This window comes from Python bivittatus, unplaced genomic scaffold (assembly GCF_059951505.1).
Source record: "Python bivittatus isolate LINGU-HERP-01145 unplaced genomic scaffold, Pbiv_v1 ctg000960_np1212, whole genome shotgun sequence".
Lineage (NCBI taxonomy): Eukaryota > Metazoa > Chordata > Lepidosauria > Squamata > Pythonidae > Python > Python bivittatus.
Window position 1 is genome coordinate 15,706,795 of NW_028277124.1, and position 17,333 is coordinate 15,724,127.

Genomic DNA, 17,333 nt, shown 5'->3' on the forward strand with positions numbered 1-17,333 from the left:
TAAGCAAACTCACCTATTCTCCATGCAGAGAGCATCAATATCAATAATGCGGTCAACGTGTCCCCCGAGAACATGATTCAGCTCTTGGTTTAGTTTGTCAGATTTATCTTGGTAAAAAGAACGCTCTTCTTTCACATCTTGGAGCTCATCCAATGCTGCTTGAAGATCAAGCTGTAGAGTCTCAATCTGGCAAGAGAGCCAAGCTCAAAAGTGTTACTGAAGATAAGGAAAAGAAGGGTTCCAAACATTTCCCCAGGCCAATTCACTTCACTTATTTTTGCCAATTCTTCCTATCTTCCATGCCTATTTTCAGTAACAAATGTGGCTGAAGTTAGCAGAAAAGATACCAACCGGAAGAAGGATTCTGTTTCTTGTTCTATTAAGAGATGGCCAACCTTGAAAAGCTAAACAGGGTCAAAGCTAGTTATTACTTAGATAGGAGACCACCATGGAAATGTTTGAAAACACATCTCAGAAGAAGGCAGTGGTGAACCATTTTCCTACTGTTGCCACAATATACAGCCATGCCATCTAATCATGAGACATTGAGCTTGATTTGAAGTTGCTATTTGAGTCAATGGCTACTGATCACAATGGGTGCGTGGAAGTCTGTATGAGACTTAGTGCCCCATTGATCACCTATAAGGTCAGCAACAGCAGGGGAAAACACTACTGTTTGGGATCTTCTGGTGGCATCTAACTGGCTCCTTGAGGAATGGCGCCATCATAGCAGGACTTGGGGCCAAGGACAAATGCTCCATTGAGCCTAACAACCAGGAAAAATTCCAGTAGTAGAAATATACATAGCTCAGAGTTGAATTCTTAGTGATCTTTGAGTTAGGTTGTCCTGCAGACTTTTCATTACTAGGCTAGGTAACATCTTTGGTGCATGGGAGAGAGGAGTTTTGCTGTCCTGTGGACTGATTGATGTTACCTAGTCTGGTAATGAAAGGTGTACAGGAGAACAACCCAGCTCACAGAACACCAAGAAACCAACAACCAGGAAGGGCTCCAATAAATCTGGCTTATGACATTTAGAAGTGAAATAACCACCTAACCATTGAGCTTTCCCAAATAACATTTAGTTTTTAATGCTAACTAGTTGCATTTTCCCTGTGGAAACAGACTGCTAGGCCAGATGGATATTTTGTCTGATCAAACCAAATCTCTTTTCAATTACTTGCCCTACAAAGAAGTAAAATCTATAATGAAGAGGCCAGAATGTACTTTCACAAGGCATGCATTTTGTTCAATTACTTGTTCTCGGGCTTTCTCCAACTGCTGCACAAGATCTTCACGTTCATGGGGTGCAAAATGACGTGCCCCAACTTCTTCATCTCCAAGTCTTTGCTTGGCAATTGTCATTCTAAGGAGCTAGAAGAAAAATCCCAGAAGATCAAATCAAAGGCAAATCAGGGACTAAGCCTACCTAGGCGTTATCATTAAGGTATATGAGTCACCTGCTGGGGGGAGATGGGCAGCATACAAATTTAATTTTTATATATATAATATATATAATATATATATATAGAGAGAGAGAGAGAGGGAGGGAGAGAGAGAGAGAGAGAGAGAATTGCACAGGTGTTTGCTCCCTTACCCTGCAAAGGAGATTACTGGATGGTTAGGTTTTCCACCTGTCCCACAGGTCAACTCACTCAACACTACAACTCAAGTGATGTCCATGTGTAAGATGCCCTTTGCAGACTGGACTACAAAGAGTCCACATTCCGGTCTCCATTCACAAAATACTTCTTCAGTCAAGATACACCAATATGCATGTTCATATGAATCTACTCAAATTGAACAATTAAAATCACATATAGCCCATGCTGTGTGTATGTGTGTGTATGTATATACAGTATATATCCCATCATGATGCATCAACAGGCATGTGTATATGAATCTGTGAGAGACTGTGGGGAGGCTGGGAAAGGAAGGGAAGGGAAAGTAGACATGAACAATCAAAAGACGTAAGATGAGACTCATAAATAGCAACTTAGCCCATGTAGCAAGAAACCTGAGAAGCAGCAGTGTCTCAAATCATTCAAAGAGCCTCCATCTTAATTAACTCACTATAAACACGGTAGTGAAATTCCTCTTATAGTTTCCAAGATTCTTATTTATATGAGTGAAAGGACTGGGATGTTTCCCCATTCTATTTGTCATTTCCACAGCCTACCCAACATCCAATGCTAGAAATACACCCAACTTCAAGAAAAGCACATGGGTGGAGAAGGCTCCTACTGATATCACATTGGTGTATCCCCTTATTCTCTTGCAAAAAGTTCTACAGAACTTATTCTCAAGGTAGAAGACACTGGAACACCCTTATAGGCTATGAAGCCCTCAAAGCTCAGGTTGCCTTTTCATACACATTTGTTCAATGCCTAAATGCAACTTTGTTTGTATTTACAATTGAAATCCCTTGATCTCATTGCAGAAAAGAAAAGTTTCTTAGTGCTTCTGTGAGAACATGAAAAACACAAATATTTTATCACTGCCAATGTGATCTTTTATAGCAAGCATGCAGAACAACAGGACCTCCATGAGGATCCAACATTCCTTCAACCCACCGCCAGACGAGTTTGAGAACTGGAAATAAAGCCCGTAAGAAGCTCACAGAACAATTAGGCCAGAGCGGATGCAGCTATTTAATTTTTCTTCCTCCTTTGCATAGCTGGGAGAGAGAAAAAAATTATATCTCAGTGGTCCAATTTGTAGAACTGACACAAGGGCATGAGGAATCTGCAATGGAAAACCCTGTGACTTAACATTTTGCAACTGTGTTACAGAATTAATGCACACCATTATGTTTCCTGAATGAGGAGATCACTCTTCTGAAATGGAGCACTGCATATTAAGGCAACCGAGAGCTATAGCTGGATGCCAATCTTGGAAGTACCTCTGGGCCAATTAAAATATTGCTGATGCAAATGACCTGCAATCTCCTGCTTCAGCCCCATTAAGCCCACGCTGCTGTGGCTGCTATTCTTCATTTCACAAGCTCCACAGGGTGATGGACTCCCAGGCCTGATTGAGGGATTGGCCTCCCCCCCCCACCCCCTTGTTGCTTTCATCTGGGCAAATTGGGTTATTTTTACATACCCAGCCAGGAGAAAAAGAAGAACTGGATGAGCGAAAAGAAAAAGAAAATGGGGGAATGAAATTTATGCCTGGTCCAGTGTGTTCAAAGACACTAACTTTTCAAGAACAGTAGCTAACAGTGAAGACTTGGGATGAAGATAGTCGGGAAGGAAGGTGATGGAGAACTGGGGGAATGCAAGAAAAAAGAATCAGCCCAAATCTGATAAGAAAAACTTTATATGTGGTCCTCAGCCAAGTACGCACTAATACAAGTCAAGATTTTTAACCATGATTTGTTGAGCAAGCCACAGGTACGTGGTTCCCATGTAACATTACATCATCACAGAGGGGGTCATGCATCACTAAGTAAAGCTTAGCATTCTGGGTGAACCCAAGCTTCATCTCAGCCAAGGGATGGAATGAGGGGCCAAGTGATGAAACATGTGCCGCGACATCATGATGCAAGCGTGAAAGGGTGGAGCTTGCATTGTGAAGTCACAATGCAAATACATCATTTTGGCATCACGGTGGCTAGCCATGGATTCCTAGGCTCCATGTGGCACCTTGTGAGAGCCCAGGATGTAAGGTCAGGGGTCATTTGCATGCATTTTACTCACTTTTACCATGTGTCAATTCCACTAGGTCAACCAGACCAGGAAATCAACTCCGCAGGAAGGCTAAAACTACTTTCACTGAGAGTGGCTCTAATGACAAGTCTTGCAAGACTGATTGTGCTGGACCTCCTTCTCCTCCTCCTCCTCCTTTATAATTCAGTGAATCAGAGAGGCAGTGAGCTATTCCTGAGCTATTCCTGGACTTTAAAAATGCTTCAGACCCATCTGCCTAGGCAACAGTTCCTAAACATCTCCAACAGGACCATCTTCCTTACTCTCTACACCATGTGACAAAAGGATTAGATGCTTCAGAGGATGAAGTGCTGAAGAGGATGGAGTGAGCTGCAGCTCCAAAAAGTATGTTCCAGACTCCTTCTGACTTTTTGCCACAAGAGACTAACACGGCTCTCCTCCTTCAACATCTACGTCTATAACCATTACTCTAGATGATGATGCTATAGAAAAAGTGGAAGCCATATCCTGAAGACGGCACGGAGGAAGAATTCAGTTCCATGGCACACACAGATTCATTCGGCTGAGTCCTTTCGTAAGTCTGCCCTCCTTTTTTGACCTCACTCAGAGGATGCAGCCTTCTCAAGAAACCTGCATCCAGCATGGATTCTGCAGGAGAGAAGCCTTTGAATGAACAACTGTATGCATGTTTGCCTCCATGACAGTCAGAGCCTTGATAGCACAGAATCCTGGTTTGTGTGGAAGTTAATATATCCACAACTGTACCCGTGAAGGTTTTCTCCCTGGAGACATTTATGCTGAACATATGGTTGCTAGGACACTCACATCATCTGAGAAATATGGGTGAAGAACTCCCAATTATACCCCTGTGAGTCTCTTCCTATCCACTTATAATTAGGTTTAATTCCTTTTCCCTAGTCTGATTCCCAGATTTTTATCATGTGGCTTCATAATATCTTCTGATGATTTCTAAAACCAATGCAAGCAATATTTTATAATGCTGAAGCATTATAAACCCTGTTGTAGACTCTGTTATAGTTCTCTTGAAAAACTGATAGCTTCAGTGTTCTACTTTAAGGCAACACTCTGTTTGAAGGATTTCAAGAGTTGTCCACTGCCCTTTGAAAGAAGAAGAGCAGGAGACTTCAAGTCATCCAGCATTGCCTAGAATTTGGAACCTCAAATTTATGGGTTCCCTCAAGTCTGTTGACAACTAGTGCCATTTTGTCTATATAAGGAGCAGTATTTGATGAACTGGCCACTTTTATTACTGATAATGGCACATTGCTCATATTTGTATTTCATATCTTATTGTAAATTGCTATGGCAGTTGTATAGAGAAGAGCAGATACAAATGAAATGAGCTTGACTCTTGGACTTTGTCTTGCTTCTGGATTCCCCAATGGCAGCTATGGACTGAAGAGCCTTTACTAGATCTGTTCTGCAAAGGACCTCCTTAGCTCCAGGAACTTTTGTCGTGGTCACATCTATATGGGCTATAAGGAAGAACCTGCTGATGATAAAACCTCCTGCATTACACATATTTGATTGTTTCTGCTTTCTACTCAAGTTAGTGGCCTTAAGCATTCTTTCAGATATGAGATCAAAAAACATTGCCATGGAGCAAAATATCTTTCTCCTACTTGTTTTGGTTGCTGGGTGACAACATTTTCTAGGTATGGCAGTGGCCAGAAGTTCTCATTTTATAGGTTATTGCCTTACAGCAAACATTCTGTAGTGCAGGAGGGAAGTGCAATTGATTAAACTGCGCATCACTCAGAATGAATCCTTCAGTTTGGATTTTAACTATTAGGAACTGGAATTTAAAAAAAAACAAAACCTGGAATTCCATAAGTATTTACAGCACCAATGTTACAAATTGAATAGTACCAGAGCAGGTAATCTCAGTAATAAACTAAAGAGAAACTTACACATATATAATTTGTGGAAGGATGATGCCTAATCCTGAACTGACAGACGACCTTGCTGAATGGAGCCTTGTCAATAGCATGAGGAGAAGGCTCAGCCTTGCAGCATCTCATGCTAAGGTGACCACAGACTTGAGCATTCCTCCTCCGTACTCAGGAAGGAGTGAAATCACTGCAGTACATGTCCCCACCCCCAAACTCCTCACCCTTATAAACAGTACAGAAGGATATCATCATTGATAACTTTAAGTTCTCCCGAGAGATCTAAAAGGACTAGGAGAACCACATTTCCTCCATCCAGGTCCTGGCAAAGTCAACTAAAAGAACAGCCAAGGCAGTTTGTTCCATATCTGGGTTTGAACCCTAATATCCAGATAATCCATTTCTTCCAGAATCCTCTGCAGCTCGACCTGGTACCTTTTTCAAATCCTTCCCTGAAAATGGAAGGTGTCGTCTGAACAGATGTAACATTGTTGGATTGTGCTGGCGATCTAAATGCAGGTATATAATCTTTTACTAAGGATTTTTATTACAATGGTAAAAACTATTACTATTAATACAAACTAAACTTAAAGAAAGAAAAAAGAACAGTAAGAAAGAATAAAAAGTGCAAGAAAAAAGGAGGAGAAAGAGAAAAGAAAGAATATGATAAACAAATAAAGAATATACAGTATATATATGTGTGTGTGTGTGTTTTCCAACCTTCATTACAACAAATATAGACAAATTTTGTAACTCTTCACCCCCTATAAGTTGCAAACAGATATATCTTCATCCCATATCCCATCTCTTATATATATGCAAATCCATAAAACATCAACTTTTCAATCCTGGTGTCAGCAAAATGTCCAGAAAGGGTTGCCAGAACTCTGCAAATAAATGTTTTATTTTAACCTTGATTAAATAAACCAACTTTACAGTATATCCTTCCTTTTACTTCTAACAGTCTTAATGTTTAGTTCATTCAAATATTGCCGTAGGATTTGATTTCTCTTCAATTCTTTTTTATCCCATTGCACATATGTCTTCAAGGGCTTAACAAGCCTCTTTTGTAGATCCAATAAGAAGACATTTTCCAGATCTTTCTCTTGGTTTGTCATTTGTATTTCTCCTTCAATTTTTAAAACTTCAGCCAGTTTCTTTTGTATATCCAATAAAGCATCCTTTTCCAAATCATTCTCTTCACCTGTCATTTGTAGTTCCATTTTCGGTACTTTCTCTGTCTTGTCCAACAAAATTTGCTCCACATCTATCATTCCCTCATTGACATCTTTTGGACATAATCTATACATAGAATCAGACATCATTACTGACAGTGTTGATATTGTAGCTATAAGTTCTGGCTCCATTCTTTAAAAATCTCCTTTAATATTTTCAGTGTTATGACATTTTGTGTCATTTTGTAAATCCCAATTACCAACACCAAAAGCTGGCTTCTATTTTTTTCTTCTACTTAGAATCTTTAGTTCCCTCTAGTGTCCAGTTTCTAATATCATAAGCTTGCTTATCTTTGTTATGAGCCAAGATAGCCAAAATAACTCTGGCTCCCATGAGAAGCTATTTATATTTTATAGTTAATTCCAAAATCTTATAGTAAAAGTCAATATTCCAAATTTAACTGGACCTTTAATCCATTTGTAACTTTCTTAGAGCAAAATCTTATTTAGCTTTTTGCTGTTTATTTCAAATTCTTTAAGTTCTTAAACTTGTAATTAATTTTTCTTTTGTTCAGAGTTGAAGCTAAACACAGCAACTTTTCAAACTTGTCATTCTGAAGGTCTCTAATAGCTTTAAGCTTAAGCTTTAAGACAGTTAGTAGACAATTTCTGAAAGTGATTAGAAGGTGAGGCTTGCGTACTTAGTGTCCTTTGAAAGGCTCCACTATGGTTGTCAGCAGGATGGCTAATCCCTTCGTCTCCTGGTGCTCAAACCCATGGAAAACCGCTGTCCTGCAGTCTCCTCGTGAGGAGCAGCTGTCCGGATCACACATGGGCAGTCTCTTGTCCTCTCCTTATCTAGAGAGGTTCCAAAGGAGTGGTCTACTCACCAGTTCTTTGTTCTTTGCCGCAGACATTGGCTCTGCTTTCACAGAGACATCTGCTGGAGATCTAAATTCAGAAGGAGACCTTAGGGGTGTTCTCCTAAAGATGAATAGAGTGCTAAAAAAACATGGAGTAATTAAGTAGCAGAGCATCCTACTGAGAAAATATATAAATAAAATGCTAATAATATAGTTGTCTTAAGTGCAGAGTATGGGCTTAACCCAGCTATCAGTTAATGTGAATAGGCACCCATTAAATCTGAAGTAAAAGGTACATGTATTAAGAAACATGTGAGAATTTTTTTTAAGGAAACCTTCACTTCTATCTAAACTACATTTTGAAAAGAGGGAAGAACAAAAGAGAAGTGGGGAATGCGGGAGAGAAACTTCCCTGTTGTTACAGAGGCTTATTCAGCAAACACACCAGGGGAAAAATAGACACAGGGGCAGCCTGTGACAGAAGATGTACAAAAAATGTACAAAAAATGATATCATCTCCAACAAACCAAGAGATATCTTCTTTTTCTTCTTCTTCTCTTCCTCCTTCTCCTTCTCCTTTGCAACAATCAGGTTTTTTTCTCTTTTCATCCACAACCTCTTTCACTTCATCATTCCACCCAGCATTCTTCTTCATATTCCCATTAGTGTAAGACCACTAACTTCTGTGGCACTTTGTAACATCATTCTTTTTCTATTCCAGTCAGCTTGTACATCCTCTTTCCTTATATCCATTTCTATTCATTTTGTTAGAGATTAATTTCCAAATATTTCTCAAAGAGGACTCATAATTTCTTTTCTTTTATAGACATTTTATTCTCCCTTTCATTTCTTTTATCCTTTCCTTTTCTTCCAGGTCCATTTGCTCCACTCTTGAGAGTATCAGATAACAATATATCCCCCATTGGCTCTTAATCCTTATTTATTAGACACACATTTAGAAGTTTTACTCATCAGTATTATTAGTGTAACTATATTTATAATGAAATGAGATGGATTTAGAATCTTGATGGATTCCAAAAGCCTTAAGAAGAGCTCCGCTTTGACATCTAAACTACAACTACTAAATTCTGTTAGGCGCACTGTTTAAAAATCGGCAAGCTCCTGAGATGAGTCACTCTGTGCATCTGATGAAGTGTGAGTTGCAGCTCACAAAAGCTTATACCTTTTAATAAAATTTGTTAGTTGAAAAAGGTGCTAAGAGACTCCTTTTGATTTTTAAATAATATAAGGAATTATTCATTCGCTTTGCTGAAGCTGTCATTCTTTTCTAAAAATTATGATTTCTCTGCTGGTAATTCAGAATTTTTTAGGAACTGCTGTTTTTGCAAAGAACAAGACTCCAGCTTTCTCTACCTTCTGCCCAGGCTTTTCTTCATAGGTAGCACTGCAAGTACTTGAATTTCTCTACTACTTTGCCCTTATTGTACAAACTATAGAATAGCCATGAAAAACAAACCCTTAAATCTTAGGCAATTTCCATCCAGAAGCAGTTGTTGGTGGCATCAGTTATAACAAGGAACAGCCTTAGAATTTGGGTTTGGAGTCACTTTGTACAAATTAAGAAACAGCTGAATAAAAGAGGGAACCCACCTAATTCCTTAAAAGAATATTTTGCCTTTAAATTGTACCTCAAGAACCAGTTTGATGTAGTAGTTAAAGGCACCAGGCTAGAAACCAAGAGACTGTAAGTTCTAGTCCTGCCTTAAGACACAAAGCCAGCTGGATGACTTTAGGCCAGTCCCTCTTTCTCAGCCGTAGGAAGCAGGCAATGGCAAACCACTTTTGAAAATGTTGCCAAGAAAAATTGAATAGACTTTCAATGTGGTCATAATTGAGATACACACAGACACACAGAGTACCTAACTTCTTGAACAAGGCAAAACAATAACTATTCAACCAACAAAATTATCTAAAGATAAATAAGATATTAAGATAAAGAACTTGGACCTATTAATAGATTAGGATTCTTACTCTTGGCACTTCTGAGTGCAAGAAACCAGTGACTCACTGAAACCTACTAGCTTCAAATAAAATAAAACAAATGTTGGATCCTCTACAATTGTGGGCACTCTCTTAGGTGAGTTTTCCACCATACCACACTAGGGGAGAAGAATTTCCTGTTCTCGCACTATGGTCCAATTTGTTTGGGAAAGAACAGTACAAACCATATCCATTCAAGCTAAGTTCAGTCACAGAGCAACTTTTCAAGCCACAAAAAAAGCAGCTGCTGGGTCATCTCCTGCCAGAGGTGACACTGAAGAAGCCATCTGGGTATTCAGCCTTTCCAGTTTAGAAACAAGCAGCACAATTTTCCAAAGGAAACAGAAATTATTTGTTGATGGCTCTGTTCTTAAATCTATTCTTGTGCTCTTCTACAATGGTCACTAACCTAACCATTAATAATCAGCCTGCACAGTATGACCAATGAGTTCAAAGAATCAGTTCTAGATTTCCATGTTATTTTAAGTGAAGATAAAACATGGATAGCCAGTCAAATATTTCTTGGCTGAAGATAATAGCCAGTCTGAACTATTGATGAGTGATTTCTTAAAAGTCCAGCACAGCAGATACCAGTGCTCTGGGCTAGATCACAGGACGCAAATATGACTTACAATGATCAATTTATTGCTGGTTATGGAGAACTGAAATAAGAATTTTAATTGACTGTAGTTGTCTATAATTCTTTTTGTATACAGCAATAATATTGCTTATATGCCTTTAGTTGCCTTTCTTTGATCATTCTTTTAAGGATGCAGTTTTATAACTGTACCAATATGCTGTCAATGATTTAAATACCAATAGAATTTATGCCTTTATCAGAGGCTGTTGATTCAAAGTTGTGTAATGCAAATGTCTTATCTCTCTCTCTCTCTCTCCTTCCACAATAAAGGACAGAGTCAGCTTTGTTATAATAACAATAAGAGCCTTGGCACCTGTCATACATTAAAGATTCTATGTTGCATTTCAAAGAATGTGTCCACAGTGTCTTCACATTTTGAATGATACTCGGGTGCTCCTTTCTATCATCTTGATCCTTATTAGCTGTAAAGTCATTATCTCTGTATTTGGGGATCTCTGCTACTATTTCTGCATGCTCTGTCAGCCCTAGTAGGTACAGCAGACCAGGGAATCACCCCACACAAAGACTAGGACTACCTTTAGGGAGATTGACTATAATACAAAATTTTACAAGTCTGATTGTGCTGTATCTCCTCTCCTTCTTATACCCCATAGATCAGGGGAGCACCTGCCTGAGTTACTACCAAATGCTATCTTGTCTCCCAGGATTTATGAAATGTTTCAGCTCCCTTTGCCTAGGTAGCAATTCTTGCACATTTCCATCTAGGTCATCTTCCTTACTCTCTGTATGTTCACACTGTCTTTATTCAACTACAAGGCCTATATGATCTTGGGATTCTTGCTCTTGGCTCTTCTGAGTGCAAGAGACCAGTGTCTCACTGTCATTTGCTAGTTTCAGACAAAATAAAACAATTCTACAATTGTTGGTGTTTATTTGGGTGAGTTTTCTACCACACTGCTAGTGGGGAACATCCTCTTTTTGTGTAATTATAGATAATATATACACTGCCTCTGGTCACTTGGACAACTATTTCCCAAGTATAAACCAGGAAAAATTTCCAAATGAATATTATACTCACAATCCAGATATCCCCATAATTAGCTCTTCATGCTAACCTGATTTTTATTTTATTTCGTAAAGCTGTCTCTGTTTTACCTAAGAGGTAGAGTGCAAAATTCAAATGCCAGTGACTATATGTGCAAGCATGTATATACATTCCAAAGATTTTTTCAAATATTGAAACTTTAAAGAGCATGATTTGAGATTAGAAGGTTGCATAGCTATTTATGGTATGATAAGGCTAAGGTTAATGTAGATTTTAAAAATCATTTTATTAGACATGCCATACTGAGAATATGGAATATATATAAATCTAGGTTGTGTCCGAAAATACCTTTATGGCTGTCACACAAGAAGCATACTATAGAAGAGAAATTATAACTAAGCATAAATGGTTAACTTAATGGTGATACATTGGAATTCCTCCAGGGAGATTTCAAAATAAAATCAAGAGAGGATTTGATATCAGAAAGATATACTATATATGTTAATGGTTTTCCTATGTACAGTTACTAGAAAGATAGTAGATAAAGGAACTTTTGGTTTTGAACATGGTAAGACTGAATTTGAAATAGAATTATGTACAAGTGATGAACATGTTATTGCTAAAATGTATAAACTTTTATTGAAACTTGAAACAGAAGATGAACAAGGGAAAGAATGTATGATAAAATGGGCTAAAAATGGAACAATGGGAGAATATCTGGATGAAAGGATTAAAATTTACACTGTGTTATAATCTTAAAGAGAATTTTTATAAAATGATGTTCTATTGGTATTTGTGACCAGAAAAATTGTCTAAATTATATAAAGGGACTTCAACTGTATGATGGAAATGTGAACAACAAGAGGGGACTTTTTATCATGTTTGGTGGACATGTAAAAAAGCTAAAAAAAAATTGGACTCAAATACTTACATTAATTCAGAAGATCTTAAAGACTAATATACAACTGAAACCAGAGACTTTTTTTTTTTTTGGACTGATGGATAAACAGTTGGAAAAAATTCATGGAACTTTGTTTTTATATATGATAACAGCAGCAAGACTTTTATATGCACAACGGTGGAAAGATTTGACATTACCTACAGTGGAAGAATGGATGGTAAAGTTGATGTTGTTGGCTGAGATGGCAAAACTGACAGCTTTAATTAGATAAAAGACATTGATTAATTTCAATGCTAATTGGAAGCCCCTTTTGGACTTTTTGCGTGAAACAGGAAAAAATGAAATCATGATATATGGATTTAATGATTAGAAATAAAAGTAGACAATAGAAAAAATGAAAGTTATGTTGTAAATAGAATAGGAGCTTAAAGAAAATTTATACTTATATCTGTTATAAAAGACAGTTGGAAGTCATTTTTCTTTTGTATTTCTTTTTCTTTCTGCACTTTTGACTTTGTTTTCTCTTTCATTCTTTATTTTTCTCTCTTTTCTACTTTCTATCTTAATTATAAGTTCTTGTTAATTTTTGTATCTTTATCTTAAAAATCTAATAAAGTTATTTGAAAAAAAAAATCAGTGTCCTCAGAAGGACATATGTAAACTCCAATCAATGAATAAAGAAGGTTTATTCTATTGGGATATTTAAATGCAAAAAGACAAGAAAATGTTGTGAAGTCGTAAAGTCAGTCACAAAAAGAAAATCTTTGTAAAACTTCACATTACCAACCTCAGATTTCAAGATACCCAATACAGCATATTTCTTTTTTTTTTTCCTGTAGTGGGTGGAATAAATAAGTAATTATGATCTGATAATAAAATCTATTTTATAAAATCAAACAAAACCAGTTATTTTATACACATCATCAGGATGCCAGAATTCACAAAGAGTTGAAGGCTTTGTGGATTCTGCTTGGAGCTCATACTGACAGTAATGGTGTTCACCCATCCTTCTAAAACAAGCCAAAGGGTTTCACCTAATTTCATTTTTTGAATTTCATTCTTTTTTATTCTTCTGAAATACAGTTGCCTCTGAGGACCTCATAAAGACCTCATATTTGAGGAAAGAAAAAAGGTAGATGGGCTTCACTGCATTTTAACCTGACATTAATACCAGCGTCTTGCACATACAAAGCTGAGGATTTTGTTGTTCATGCTAGGAACTTCCATTTCAGAAACTTTACACAACTATTCTACATAAAATGCCCCCAATAAATCTGACCATGGTCTTTCTTCACCTGAGATACTAACTAATATATACAGTTACACCATCAGAGAATGTAGTTTATTAATTAGGGTTATTACCATCTTGACCTTTTAGGCCCCCACCCCTGTGGATGCCCCTGAATTCAATATTTTGTACATTTAAGCTACAGTTCTGAGTCAGACAGTATTTTATCAAAACCACCAGCATTTATTACTAGACTTAGAATGTCTCATATAAACCACTATATTTGAAAGTTAATTTATAAAGTAATAATTATGCAATGTTTTCCAATAAAACACATTTCCAATACATTTCCCTATATACACACATCTGCTATTTTGCTATAGAAACTCAAAAAGTTTCTGATGCAGTGGATCTTTTTTCATCATATTTGTCCTTGCTGAAAATGTTAATTTAGTAGGAAAAGAAAATACTAAATCACAGCAGAAAGCTATTTACTGCTCTTTTTTAAATGACAGACTTATTATAAAACAGTAATAAAAATTATGAAGACCTGTAAGGATTAACTGAAAATAGAAGTATATAAGTAAGTCTTGTAGAAATTTGGTTCTAAGATCACTACATGTAGAAATTTCCACAGGATGGGATCAAAAAGAAAAGTGGGGGACACTTTTGAAGAAAACAGTTCAGATGGAAGGAAATATTTGCCATCATTTCTTCACTGTTTTTCGGATTATTGATTTGGAGGAACGGAACTATTCAAATATTGCTGTAAGCAGATCTTCCTGTCACTGGACTCTTAGAGATTCACTACTGTGGTAGAACTTTCTTTCTTTGGAAGAATTTTGCTACATGATTTCCTCTAATGGCTTTATTGTAAACTCTCTCACTCCTACACGTACATTTCTAATTTCTTTCTTTCAATTTGAAGTTGAATGTATACATTCAGCTGAAAAATAGTGCTATACATTAGAATATTACATCTACTCATGGTCAAGAAATCTTAACCCTGATTTGATAAATCACCACTAAAATCACCTACAGAGGCTATCCTGTTGTAATGGTCTGCAGGAACATCCTTGAGAGACAGGAGGAGGAAGAACAACTGCCGGGGCAATGGTCAGATAAGAGACGTCTCAGGCCAGAGGAGGAATGGGGGCATGGAAAGGGTCTCAGAAGGAATCTGCCCTAGTTCCCTGGAAAGGAAAGGAAAGGAAAGGAAAGGAAAGGAAAGGAAAGGAAAGGAAAGGAAAGGAAAGGAAAGGAAAGGAAAGGAAAGGAAAGGAAAGGAAAGGAAAGGAAAGGAAAGGAAAGGAAAGGAGGGAGAGATATGCTTTCAGACTTGCAAGACTGATATCAGCCCTTTGAGGTAGTTTGGGCAAGAAGCCAATACCATGAGTATTAAGCACTACCTTTATCATAAGGTTACATTAACAGAATCTTGCAAGTCTGAAAGCACACCTCTCCCTCCTTGCCTATACTTTCCAGGTGTAATGGAATGTGAGACTGACCTTGGAAGATGGGGGGGGGGAGGGAAGCTGCCTAGGGAATGATCAGACAAAAGGGGGAGGAGCCCGCAACTGAGTTACAGGCAGAGAAAGAAATTTAGAAAGGATACGCCCTAATTTCAGGAGGTAAAAAGAGACAGTGGGAGAATTGTATTTTCAGACTTGCAAGATTCTGTTAACATAGCCTTACAATTAAGTAAAATTAGTTCATCTTGTCATGTTTCCTGTCTGGTCTACTTGGAAGGCAGACACCAGGGAACTATGGAGGGTCCTTCTGAGACTCTTTCCACACCTCCATTCCTTCTCTGGGCTGAGATGTTTCTTAACTGACCATTGCCCTGGCTGTGGCTTTTCCTCCTCCTGTCTCTCAAGGATATTCCCACAGACAATTTATGAAAATTATATTAATTATTAATAATAAATAATTAAATAATAATAAATAATAATTAATATTAATTAATAATTAAATTATGGGAGCAATTTACGAAAATGTGTGCTAAATGAAACAAAACCTGGCAAGTATCCCTCATTTGCACATGAAGTTAAAAATGAAAATGTGATCTTTGACATAGTTTACAAAAATGAATAAACATGGCTGCCAATAAACCAATCAAACTTAAAACAAAGCTTCACTCTGCAAGAAATCTAAAAGTTACCATTTAATACCTCAGCAATAACCATGCAAACTAGAATTCCTCCATTTCCTGAAAAGGAAATCAACCTCACGTTCAACTAATCACAACTCATAGCCAGAATTCTGCCTTTCTTAATCTTAGATTATGTTTAGAGCAAGATGTAAATTCATACAGCTTACATTCAAGAGGAAAAATAAAAATAAACGGAATGGTTATACTTTCCACTTGATATTTCTATTATATGCTGATCACTTCCTTTTTAAATGTGAAATGGTATCAAATGGTATACAAAAATATCCACTGCTTTAGGGTAAATTCTCTAAATAAAAAATGCCGTTAGGAGAACATTTCCCATTAGAAAAGAAAAAGTTCTACACAGGATAGAAAATCTGCCCATCAAAAGTTGATCCCAAATTGTATTAAAGCTATCTCTAGGCATTCTGACAAACAAATCTAGAAAAGTATGAGGGTTCCATTTTTGAGTTTTGAATACTAAAATCTGGTAGAAATATATGAACATTGAAAATTCAAAGGCACTGTGCAAAAACAGCAAGACAATAACATAATTTTTTGGAAGATGGGAAGTTGTGTGATTTAAACAATACAGTCAGAATACAGCAAGTTTCAAAGAAATTTTTACTTACCCCCCCACTTGGCCAACAGATTCAAAGACTAGTTATATTGTACATTGCTTAGAATTTACATATAATTATTTTTAATTTCTACCATACCTTGTTGTCTCCCTGTACTTCTCCCAGCCTTTGGTGCAGTTCTTTGATTTCTTCCCCTAAATGTTTATTTCGATCCCGAGAATCACTCAGAAGCTGGGCGAGATTTGCCTGGGAAAATGTAAAAAATGGTCACAAGAGAATCCCGAAGACGCAGCTGAGAAAAACCATGCTTCTTTATTCAGACTTACATCTCTATTTTGCATTTGATGCTTTCCTAGAATTAAAATTACTGCAAGTGTAAAATAAATCAACCCACGTGTGCATATAAAGCTTAGAGACAACAGATAAATAGCCACAGATGGCAACACAAATACTCATAAATACCCTGGGAAGAGCAAATCCTACCATGCTTTTATTTAGTACTTGGGACTGACACTAACCATTAAATCCCATATCAGTCCCATATCAATTAAGTCCCAGGCCATCTTTGTGAGAAAAAAAAAATACAAAAAAAGAAAACTTTAGTAACTTTATCCAGGGTCCTTGCAAAGCTCCTTGAAACAAACAGATCATGCTCTTGCTCTCTGAAGACCCTTTCCTCCATGTCAAAAGTATCTCATGCAAGAGTATTGTGGAAGAAAAAACAAACTGAATCAATAACATGACTTCACTTGCTCAATCTTTTGCATAGAGGAAAGACAAACATTAAGGAACTTCAGATAGGATAATGTCTGAGCAATTCTGTAAACTTTTTAAAGTTGCTGCCCTTAGATTCAAGTATTACTAGTATTTTTAATGCAATTTTTTTTAAAAGCAGTAGGTATACAGATAGTCCTCAGGTTATGATGGTAATTGGGACCATAATTTCCATTGTTAAGTGATATGGTCGTAAATCATGATGTCACATGACCGCATTGCTTAGTGACAGCAATCCCAGCAGTCCCTGTTGCCATCATTAAGCAAGGACTGTGTGGGTCATTAAGCAAGGACCTCATGTGACTGTGACTTGTGACTTCCTGCCAGCTTCCAACAAAGTCAGTGAGAAAGCTGGCAGGAAGTTGCAAGGCCAGGTCACGACAAGCCTTTCCTTAGGTGGTTTGCAAGCAGGCTGGCAGGTGGCTAAGTGC

The 17,333-nt window shown here is 37.3% G+C and overlaps 1 protein-coding gene across 5 annotated transcripts in view; it reads right to left on the reverse strand.

Moving 5' to 3' along the window:
• Positions 1 to 17,333, reverse strand: part of CCDC149 (coiled-coil domain containing 149) — a 78,903-nt gene that overhangs the window by 38,197 nt on the left and 23,373 nt on the right. For all 5 annotated transcript variants that reach the window (XM_088131499.1, XM_088131497.1, XM_088131496.1 and 2 more), the window contains 3 exons: positions 16,267 to 16,374; positions 1,258 to 1,374; positions 14 to 186 (listed from right to left, as the gene is read on the reverse strand). In XM_088131499.1, coding sequence (XP_087987625.1) covers positions 14 to 186; positions 1,258 to 1,374; positions 16,267 to 16,374 — 398 coding nt within the window. The remainder of the gene's footprint in view (positions 1 to 13; positions 187 to 1,257; positions 1,375 to 16,266; positions 16,375 to 17,333) is intronic.